The sequence below is a fragment of the Panulirus ornatus genome, chromosome 61 (assembly GCF_036320965.1).
Source record: "Panulirus ornatus isolate Po-2019 chromosome 61, ASM3632096v1, whole genome shotgun sequence".
Lineage (NCBI taxonomy): Eukaryota > Metazoa > Arthropoda > Malacostraca > Decapoda > Palinuridae > Panulirus > Panulirus ornatus.
In genome coordinates, this window is record NC_092284.1 from 1,197,543 (window position 1) to 1,209,675 (window position 12,133).

Consider the following 12,133-nt stretch of genomic DNA (forward strand, 5'->3'; position numbering starts at 1 on the left):
GCAAAGTAATATACATATAGTTCATATTTGTGTCTGTTTGGTGGAAATCTATCCTGGGTAAGGGGACTGTTGGAGTTGTCCCTTTAGTACCTCATTTCTAACACCCTGTTTCCTCAATGCAGCTGAAGTCATTACACCTCAGCCTCAGTGCTATGTGGATGACGACTGCAGTGATGCCTTAGCCTGTATCGATCAGCAGTGCCGGGACCCATGTCTCATATATGACAATTGTGCCCCCAATGCTGAGTGTCATGTCATTCGTCACAGAGCCGTTTGCTCTTGCCCAGATGGTTTTATTGGTGACCCCAATATCCAGTGTTTAGTGGGTAAGGTCTTCGCACTATTTTAAGTAGGTTAGAAAAAAAAATTGATATGTACTTTAAATCTTTTCATGAAAAGTTTCAAAAATTGCACTCATTAATTAAATCATGATTTGATTTTAGCTGTTTTGTGAGGTATGTAACATTTTATCAAGCAAGGAGTTTCAATTAAATGTAATTTTGAATATGTATGTGACCACATTTCTCTCTCTTTCTCTTTCAAACATTAGATTAGTATTGTTTTGCCATTAAGTTTGAATCATTGACATGCTTGTTTCTTTTCATTAAATATTTGTCTTATTTTTACATGACCTTTCTGTTCATTAAACAAGAATGTGCAGACTGAGAATATTTGTAGCTTATGATGACAAAAATAAGCAACTTCATATAACTATAAAGACTAATGACTGTAGATATTATTTAGAAACATGATTGTATATGTATTATATGTATATGTAGAAAACAGTTTCAAGTATTAGTAGCAATCAGTTACTGTAAATATTTTTGCTGTAGCCACTAACTGATATTTAGTGCAACTATTGATTGTAAATATATGTATCAACCACTGACTGTAGTATTAGGAACTGTCAATGACTGTGTGTGTAGCAACCAATGACTGTTGTGTTTACTATTATATATGTGTAATAATCACTGCCTATATATCACTTGACATACATGTATGCCAACCAGTGACATTAGAATATACATACTTCAGTACTGACTACAATGCTATAACTGAGGTAATACATTGTGCTAATTTTAGCAATTATTACTTGAATTTTCTTTCCTTCATCAGTCATCAACTTGCAATTTCATGGACATGGTGTATTTCAGTTTATAAAACATATAGTTTCAGACTCGATATACTTATGTGTAGTGTAAGATTTTCACTCTATTCATCTGTCAACCTTATGCAGTTTCACACACTCATTGCACTCAAGTTTCCCCTGTGCATTTTCAATCCAAAATATGTGCTTTACTTTAGGGTGTGTGTTTGTGTGCATACATAGGAGTAAAAACAAGATACATTATTACAAGATAAGAGATGAGGCAACATAATTGTAAAACTGTCTCCCCATAACATTTAAATACCTATCACATACACTTAAGGTTAATGCGGATAGTAAATCAAAATTCAAGTTGTATGATAAAGAAAGTTCAGAAGATAGGACCCAACAAGAGTAAAACTCTCTTCCAGTATATTACAAATGGGTAAGGACATTAGAACTCCACAAGAATAAAACTTTCTCCCTATACATTACAAATAGGTAATTACACTCGCACACATACACATGCAGATTTTTCTCATTCACATACACAGGTAAGTACTTTGTCACTTAGCCAAGTAATAACACTGACTCGTACACTCGGGTTACCCACAGCTGGATGCCGCTCAAACTCAGACTGTCCGGTGCTGCAGGCCTGTATTAACAGGGACTGTGATGACCCTTGTGAGTATGAGAAGTGTGGTATCAACGCCGAGTGTCGAGTCACCAATCAGCGGGCCCAGTGTTACTGCCCAGAGAGATTCTTGGTAGGTCCCTTATCATCTGATGCTGAGTATCATGGTATTTCCACCGGCTTTTCCTACTGTCCTAAGAGGGTCTTTGTGAGCTCCCAAACTGTCGCTTCTTTGAGAAGGTCTTGGTAATAGCCAAGTCTTTCATGTTACATCAGAAGATGCTTAGTAAAGTTCTTTAGCCATTGTTATTTTTCCCTTTTAGATTTTAAGTAAGTGTCCAAGCTTTGCTGCTTAAGGTTGGTTGGTTACTTAGGCTTGTAACCTATCAGCTGCCAGGGTCATTAAGGCTGTCAGCATCAAGTTGTAACCACCATTCAAAAAAATATACAACACTTTCTGAGACCACATAGTCACTTTGTATTTGGCCCTGTTGCTGCTCAGAGAGATTTTTAGGAAATACCCAGAGTATTGATGCTCTGAAGGGTCCTTGATAGGTACCCAGATTTCTTCTGTCCAGAAAAATATTTAAGGTCCCAGGCTCTGCTCCCCTGAGAGTATTTTAGTAAGTACCCATACCCCACTGCTGTACTGATGAGTTTAGTAAATATTGATGCTGTATGCAGCTCTTTCAGGGCCTTGATAAATACATCAAACTGTTGCTGCAAAAAGGGTCTGTATATATGTACTGGTATCAAAACTCTGTTGTGTGCTGCACAGAGAAAATTTTATGAAGCACCTTAACTGCTGCTGTTGATTTGATACGTTCTTTATGAGTCCAGGACTCTACCTTAACAACGATTAATTCTCAAGCCCAGGGTCTTGGTAATTACACACAGATTGCTGTTGCTATTGCAGCAAAAGGTTCTTGATAATTTGCCTTGCTTCTATTTTTCTGAGAGGCTTTTAGGAAAGTACTCAAAGCGCTGTTGCTTGTATATGTTTACAGACTCTGCCATTGTCCATGCAAAGTTATATCAAGTTTGCAGGTACTGCTGTCGCTGCTTTAAGAGGTTCTTTATTTGTATCCAGCTGTGTTGCTGGTGTGTGTAGTTTTTCTTGTATAATGTACCCCAAAGTTTCCACATCCACAAAAGGTTCATAATTTGAGATTATTGCATTTATTAATTTTTTCTATTTCCCTCATTGTGTTATTCATGAATGGCTTATGCCTGATATCTGTAGGGGAACTACATGAAAGAATGCCACCATTGGAGCTTTAGTGATGGAAAAATATACATTAATAATTTAATTTCCTGCCTTGCTTTGGTAGTAATATATATTTATATAGGAATATTATTAGTAGCAATGTGTAGCATCATGAATTACTCAATATTATTTTTCTTACTGAGTCGGGAGGATTAGCAGTACTGCACAGTGACATGAACTTTGTTTCTCATGTAGGGTGATCCATATGTTCGTTGTGAGCAACCAGAGTGCAACAGTGACTTTGAATGCCCCTCTTGGTTAGCTTGCATCACTCAAGAATGCAAAAACCCATGCAACTGTGGACCTGGTGCAGAGTGCCGTGTTGTTAACCACCGGCCACAGTGCACCTGCCCTCCTGGCTATATGGGAGATGCATACATTGAGTGTAACCCTAGTGAGTGTTCTCCTTTCTTTTGTTGTCAACTTTATAGTTCTATATGAAAGACATGCCAACTATAGACTCAAAAAATTAAGGTTTTGGTTCATTTAGTGAATTGAGGCTCAGTTTTTCAAGATATATCTTTCACACCCATTAAAGGAAGCTGAATATTATATCCATGATAACCCAAACTGTTGCAGAACCACAACAACCTTATGAGTGCCAGACAGATGGTGAATGTCCCAGCAAACTTGCATGCTTCAGTGGGCATTGTGAAGATCCATGCCAAGTTATCAACCCATGTGGCACCAATGCTAACTGCAAAGTTATTGACACTTTACCCTTCAGAACCATGACATGCGAGTGTTTGCCCGGCTTTGGTGGCAATGCTTACATCGAGTGCACACCACGTAAGATTTTAAATGAGAATGTTGTAGTCTTGTGCAAGCTTTTAAGTCAATATCAGTAGTGAAATTTAACATTTATGTATGTCTCTTCACGTTGATGTGTTTTGTTCTACCAGTAAATTTGCAGAATTTTTTTTCTAATCTGAAAGGACAGAAAACATGAACAGCATATATATATATATATATATATTTTTTTTTTTTTTTTTCAAACTATTCGCCATTTCCCGCATCAGCGAGGTAGCGTTAAGAACAGAGGACTGGGCCTTTTTTGGAATATCCTCACCTGGCCCCCTCTGTTCCTTCTTTTGGAAAATTAAAAAAAAAAAAAAAAAAGGAGAGGGGAGGATTTCCAGCCCCCCACTCCCTCCCCTTTTAGTCGCCTTCTACGACACGCAGGGAATACGTGGGAAGTATTCTTAATCCCCTATCCCCAGGGATAATATATATATATATGTATTTAGGGAATCAGTGATGGATTGCGCAAAAGATGCTTGTGGCATGAGAAGAGTGGGAGATGGGTTGATTAGAAAGGGTAGTGAGTGGTGGGATGAAGAAGTAAGAGTATTAGTGAAAGAGAAGAGAGAGGCATTTGGACGATTTTTGCAGGGAAAAAATGCAATTGAGTGGGAGATGTATAAAAGAAAGAGACAGGAGGTCAAGAGGAAGGTGCAAGAGGTGAAAGAAAGGGCAAATGAGAGTTGGGGTGAGAGAGTATCATTAAATTTTAGGGAGAATAAAAAGATGTTCTGGAAGGAGGTAAATAAAGTGCGTAAGACAAGGGAGCAAATGGGAACTTCAGTGAAGGGCGCAAATGGGGAGGTGATAACAAGTAGTGGTGATGTGAGAAGGAGATGGAGTGAGTATTTTGAAGGTTTGTTGAATGTGTTTGATGATAGAGTGGCAGATATAGGGTGTTTTGGTCGAGGTGGTGTGCAAAGTGAGAGGGTTAGGGAAAATGATTTGGTAAACAGAGAAGAGGTAGTGAAAGCTTTGCGGAAGATGAAAGCCGGCAAGGCAGCAGGTTTGGATGGTATTGCAGTGGAATTTATTAAAAAAGGGGGTGACTGTATTGTTGACTGGTTGGTAAGGTTATTTAATGTATGTATGACTCATGGTGAGGTGCCTGAGGATTGGCGGAATGCGTGCATAGTGCCATTGTACAAAGGCAAAGGGGATAAGAGTGAGTGCTCAAATTACAGAGGTATAAGTTTGTTGAGTATTCCTGGTAAATTATATGGGAGGGTATTGACTGAGAGGGTGAAGGCATGTACAGAGCATCAGATTGGGGAAGAGCAGTGTGGTTTCAGAAGTGGTAGAGGATGTGTGGATCAGGTGTTTGCTTTGAAGAATGTATGTGAGAAATACTTAGAAAAGCAAATGGATTTGTATGTAGCATTTATGGATCTGGAGAAGGCATATGATAGAGTTGATAGAGATGCTCTGTGGAAGGTATTAAGAATATATGGTGTGGGAGGAAAGTTGTTAGAAGCAGTGAAAAGTTTTTATCGAGGATGTAAGGCATGTGTACGTGTAGGAAGAGAGGAAAGTGATTGGTTCTCAGTGAATGTAGGTTTGCGGCCGGGGTGTGTGATGTCTCCATGGTTGTTTAATTTGTTTATGGATGGGGTTGTTAGGGAGGTAAATGCAAGAGTTTTGGAAAGAGGGGCAAGTATGAAGTCTGTTGGGGATGAGAGAGCTTGGGAAGCGAGTCAGTTGTTGTTCGCTGATGATACAGCGCTGGTGGCTGATTCATGTGAGAAACTGCAGAAGCTGGTGACTGAGTTTGGTAAAGTGTGTGGAAGAAGAAAGTTAAGAGTAAATGTGAATAAGAGCAAGGTTATTAGGTACAGTAGGGTTGAGGGTCAAGTCAATTGGGAGGTGAGTTTGAATGGAGAAAAACTGGAGGAAGTGAAGTGTTTTAGATATCTGGGAGTGGATCTGGCAGCGGATGGAACCATGGAAGCGGAAGTGGATCATAGGGTGGGGGAGGGGGCGAAAATTCTGGGGGCCTTGAAGAATGTGTGGAAGTCGAGAGCATTATCTCGGAAAGCAAAAATGGTTATGTTTGAAGGAATAGTGGTTCCAACAATGTTGTATGGTTACGAGGCGTGGGCTATGGATAGAGTTGTGCGCAGGAGGATGGATGTGCTGGAAATGAGATGTTTGAGGACAATGTGTGGTGTGAGGTGGTTTGATTGAGTGAGTAACGTAAGGGTAAGAGAGATGTGTGGAAATAAAAAGAGCGTGGTTGAGAGAGCAGAAGAGGGTGTTTTTGAAGTGGTTTGGGCACATGGAGAGAATGAGTGAGGAAAGATTGACCAAGAGGATATATGTGTCGGAGGTGGAGGGAACGAGGAGAAGAGGGAGACCAAATTGGAGGTGGAAAGATGGAGTGAAAAAGATTTTGTGTGATCGGGGCCTGAACATGCAGGAGGGTGAAAGGAGGGCAAGGAATAGAGTGAATTGGAGCGATATGGTATACCGGGGTTGACGTGCTGTTATTGGATTGAATCAAGGCATGTGAAGCGTCTGGGGTTAACCATGGAAAGCTGTGTAGGTATGTATATTTGCGTGTGTGGACGTATGTATATACATGTGTATGGGGGGGTTGGGCCATTTCTTTCGTCTGTTTCCTTGCGCTACCTTGCAAACGCGGGAGACAGTGACAAAGTATAATAAAAAAAAAAAATATTTTTTTTTTATTTCATTTCATTTTGCTTTTGTCGCTGTCTCCCGCGTTAGCGAGGTAGCGCAAGGAAACAGACGAAAGAACGGCCCAACCGACCCACATACACATGTATATACATACATGTCCACACACGCAAATATACATACCTATAAATCTCAATGTATACATATATATACACACACAGACATATACATATATACACATGTACATAATTCATACTGTCTGCCTTTATTCATTCCCATCGCCACCTTGCCACACATGGAATAACAACCCCCCCCATGTGTGCGAGGTAGCACTAGGAAAAGACAACAAAGGCCCCATTCGTTCACACTCAGTCTCTAGCTGTCATATAATAATGCACCGAAACCACAGCTCCCTTTACACATCCAGGCCCCACAGAACTTTCCATGGTTTACCCCAGACGCTTCACATGCCCTGGATCAATCCATTGACAGCAAGTCGACCCCGGTATACCACATTGTTCCAATTCACTCTATTCCTTGCACGCCTTTCACCCTCCTGCATGTTCAGGCCCCGATCACTCAAAATCTTTTTCACTCCATCTTTCCACCTCCAATTTGGTCTCCCACTTCTCCTCGTTCCTTCCACCTCTGACACATATATCCTCTTTGTCAATCTTTCCTCACTCATTCTCTCCATGTGACCAAACCATTTCAAAACACCCTCTTCTGCTCTCTCAACCACACACTTTTTAGTACCACACATCTCTCTTACCCTTTCATATTCTCCTTAAACATCTCATTTCCAGCACATCCACCCTCCTCCGCACAACTCTGTCTATAGCGCACGCCTCGCAACCATATAACATTGTTGGAACCACTATTCCTTTAAACATACCCATTTTTGCTTTCCAAGATAACATTCTTGACTTCCACACATTTTTCAACACTCCCAGAACTTTCACCCCCTCCCCCTCCTATGATTCACTTCCACTTCCATGGGTCCATCTGCTGCCAAATCCACTCCCAGATATCTAAAATACTTCACTTCCTCCAGTTTTTCTCTATTCAAACTTACCTCCCAATTGACTTGTCCCTCAACCCTACTTTACCTAATAGCGAGATAGTGTAAGGAAACATATGAAAGAATGGCCCAACCCATCCACATACAAATGCATATATATAAATACCCACAAATACGCATATACATTCTTTTTTTTTTTCTTTTTTCATACTATTCGCTATTTCCCGCGATAGCGAGGTAGCGTTAAGAACAGAGGACTGGGCCTTTGAGGGAATATCCTCACCTGGCCCTCTTCTCTGTTCCTTCTTTTGGAAAATTAACAAAAAAAAAAAAAAACGAGAGGGGAGGATTTCCAGCCCCCCGCATATACATACTTATACATTTTAACATATACATACACAGACATACACATGTACATATCCATACTTGCTGCCTTCATCCATACCCGTTGCCACACCACCACACATAAAACAGAACCCCCCCTCCCCAGTGCGTGCACAAGGTAGTGTTAGGAAAAAACAACAAGGGCCACATTTGTTCACACCAAGTCTCTAGCTGTCATGTGTAATGCACCGAAACCACAGCTCCCCTTCCACATCCAGGCCCCACAAAACTTTCCTATGAGTCCACGGGGAAATGAAACACTATTAGTTCCCAAGTGCACTTTCGTGTAATAATCACATCATCAGGGGAGATACAAGAAAGAAATATGTTATTTGATATACAACGAAGAGACATAGCTAGGACACCATTTGGTACACAAGTGTTCACTTGTTTAACAAAAAACAAAGAAAGGCCACATTCAATCACACTTGGTCTCTAACTGTTATGAGGAATGCACCCAAACCACAGCTCCCTTTCCACATCCATGCCCTACACACCTTTCCATGGTTTACCCCAGACACCTCACATGCCCTGGTTCAATCCATTGACAGCACATCCACCCTGGTATACCACATTGTTCCAGTACGCTTTATTCCTTGCATGTCTTTCACCCTCCTGTATGTTCAGGCCCCGATCGCTTAAAATATTTTTTACTCCATACTTCCACCTCCAATTTGGTCTCCTGCTTCTCCTTCTTCCCTCCACATATATCCTCTTTGTCAATCTTTCCTCACGCATTCTCTCCATGTGTCCAAACCATTTCAACACACCCTCTTCTCTCTCAACCACACTCTTTTTATTACCGCACATCTCTCTTACCCTTTCATTACTTACTCAATCAGAACACCTCACACCACATATTGTCCTCAAACATTTCATTTCCAACACATCCACCCTCCAACGCACAACCCTATCTGTAGCCCATGCCTTGCAACCATATAACTTTGTTGGAACCACTATTCCTTCAAACATACCCATTTTTGCTCTGAGATAACGTTCTCAACTTCCACACATTCTTCAACACTCCCAGAACTTTCACCCCCTTCCCCACCCTCTGGCTCACTTCCGCTTCCATGGTTCCATCCATTGCTCAGTCTACTCCCAGATATCTAAAATACTTCACTTCCTCCAGTTTTTCTCCATTCAAACTTACTTGATTGCCATTTCCCACAATAGCAAGGTAGTGCCAGGAAACATACAAAAAAAGACCCATCCACTCATATACACACATATGTACATATATATTTTTCATTTATTATACCTTAGCGAGGTAGTGCAAGGAAACAGACAAAAGAATGGCCCAACCCACCCCCATACACATGTATATACATACATGTCCACACACGCATATATACATATCTATACATTTCAACGTATACATATATATACATAAACATTCATATATACACATGTACATAATTCATACTTGTTACCTTTATTCATTCCCGTTGCCAATCCTCCACACATGAAAGGAACCCCCCCCCCCCCCCCCCCCCCCCCCCCAAAAAAAAAAAAAACCAAACATACCCCCCCCCCCCCCCCCAACCAAACATACCCCCCCCCACACACACACACACACACACACACACACACACACACACACACACACACACACACACATATATATTTCTTTTTTCTTTCATACTATTCGCCATCTGCCACGTCACCAAGGTAGCATCAAGAACAGAGGACTGGACCTTTGAGGGAATATCCTCACATGGCCCCCTTCTCTGTTCCTTCTTTTGGAAAATAAAAAAAAAAAACGAGGGGAGGATTTCCTGCTCCCTTCCCTTTTACTCGCCTTCTACGACACGCAGGGAATTCGTGGGAAGTATTCTTTCTCCCCTATCCCCAGGGAAGAGCAGTGCGGTTTCAGAAGTGGTAGAGGATGTGTGGATCAGGTGTTTGCTTTGAAGAATGTATGTGAGAAATACTTAGAAAAGCAAATGGATTTGTATGTAGCATTTATGGATCTGGAGAAGGCATATGATAGAGTTGATAGAGATGCTCTGTGGAAGGTATTAAGAATATATGGTGTGGGAGGCAAGTTGTTAGAAGCAGTGAAAAGTTTTTATCGAGGATGTAAGGCATGTGTACGTGTAGGAAGAGAGGAAAGTGATTGGTTCTCAGTGAATGTAGGTTTGCGGCAGGGGTGTGTGATGTCTCCATGGTTGTTTAATTTGTTTATGGATGGGGTTGTTAGGGAGGTAAATGCAAGAGTCCGGAAGGGGCAAGTATGAAGTCTGTTGGGGATGAGAGAGCTTGGGAAGTGAGTCAGTTGTTGTTCGCTGATGATACAGCGCTGGTGGCTGATTCATGTGAGAAACTGCAGAAGCTGGTGACTGAGTTTGGTAAAGTGTGTGGAAGAAGAAAGTTAAGAGTAAATGTGAATAAGAGCAAGGTTATTAGGTACAGTAGGGGTGAGGGTCAAGTCAATTGGGAGGTGAGTTTGAATGGAGAAAAACTGGAGGAAGTGAAGTGTTTTAGATATCTGGGAGTGGATCTGTCAGCGGATGGAACCATGGAAGCGGAAGTGGATCATAGGGTGGGGGAGGGGGCGAAAATTTTGGGAGCCTTGAAAAATGTGTGGAAGTCGAGAACATTATCTCGGAAAGCAAAAATGGGTATGTTTGAAGGAATAGTGGTACCAACAATGTTGTATGGTTGCGAGGCGTGGGCTATGGATAGAGATGTGCGCAGGAGGATGGATGTGCTGGAAATGAGATGTTTGAGGACAATGTGTGGTGTGAGGTGGTTTGATCGAGTAAGTAACGTAAGGGTAAGAGAGATGTGTGGAAATAAAAAGAGCGTGGTTGAGAGAGCAGAAGAGGGTGTTTTGAAATGGTTTGGGCACATGGAGAGAATGAGTGAGGAAAGATTGACCAAGAGGATATATGTGTCGGAGGTGGAGGGAACGAGGAGAAGAGGGAGACCAAATTGGAGGTGGAAAGATGGAGTGAAAAAGATTTTGTGTGATCGGGGCCTGAACATGCAGGAGGGTGAAAGGAGGGCAAGGAATAGAGTGAATTGGAGCCATGTGGTATACAGGGGTTGACGTGCTGTCAGTGGATTGAATCAAGGCATGTGAAGCGTCTGGGGTAAACCATGGAAAGCTGTGTAGGTATGTATATTTGCGTGTGTGGACGTGTGTATGTACATGTGTATGGGGGGGGGGGGTTGGGCCATTTCTTTCGTCTGTTTCCTTGCGCTACCTCGCAAACGCGGGAGACAGCGACAAAGTATAAAAAAAAAAAAAAAAAATATTTCTTTATATATATATATTTTTTTTTTTTTTGTCTCCCGCGTTTGCGAGGTAGCGCAAGAAAACAGACGAAAGAAATGGCCCAACCCACCCCCATACACATGTATATACATACACATCCACACACGCAAATATACATACCTACACAGCTTTCCATGGTTTACCCCAGACGCTTCACATGCCCTGATTCAATCCACTGACAGCACGTCAACCCCGGTATACCACATCGATCCAATTCATTCTATTCCTTGCCCTCCTTTCACCCTCCTGCATGTTCAGGCCCCGATCACACAAAATCTTTTTCACTCCATCTCTCCACCTCCAATTTGTTCTCCCACTTCTCCTCGTTCCCTCCACCTCCGACACATATATCCTCTTGGTCAATCTTTCCTCACTCATTCTCTCCATGTGCCCAAACCATTTCAAAACACCCTCTTCTGCTCTCTCAACCACGCTCTTTTTATTTCCACACATCTCTCTTACCCTTACGTTATTTACTCGATCAAACCACCTCACACCACACATTGTCCTCAAACATCTCATTTCCAGCACATCCATCCTCCTGCGCACAACTCTATCCATAGCCCACGCCTCGCAACCATACAACATTGTTGGAACCACAATTCCTTCAAACATACCCATTTTTGCTTTCCGAGATAATGTTCTCGACTTCCACACATTCTTCAAGGCCTCCAGAATTTTTGCCCCCTCCCCCACCCTATGATCCACTTCCGCTTCCATGGTTCCATCCGCTTTCAGATCCACTCCCAGATATCTAAAACACTTTACTTCCTCCAGTTTTTCTCCATTCAAACTTACCTCCCAATTGACTTGACCCTCAACCCTACTGTACCTAATAACCTTGCTCTTATTCACATTTACTCTTAACTTTCTTCTATCACATATGTGATATGTGTATCATATGTGCATATGTGTATATGTGTGGATGGTCAATTCTTTGTCTGTTTCCTGGCACTACCTCACTGACATGGGAGTCAGCGATTATATATATACAAACCATTTCAACACACCTTTTCTGC

General features: G+C 41.7%; 1 protein-coding gene across 1 annotated transcript in view; it reads left to right on the forward strand.

Moving 5' to 3' along the window:
- The window catches only part of LOC139767467 (uncharacterized), a 135,159-nt gene that overhangs the window by 64,583 nt on the left and 58,443 nt on the right, over window positions 1-12,133 (forward strand). The window contains 4 exon segments of the mRNA XM_071696880.1: window positions 123-326; window positions 1,703-1,854; window positions 3,184-3,382; window positions 3,568-3,777. Coding sequence (XP_071552981.1) covers window positions 123-326; window positions 1,703-1,854; window positions 3,184-3,382; window positions 3,568-3,777 — 765 coding nt within the window.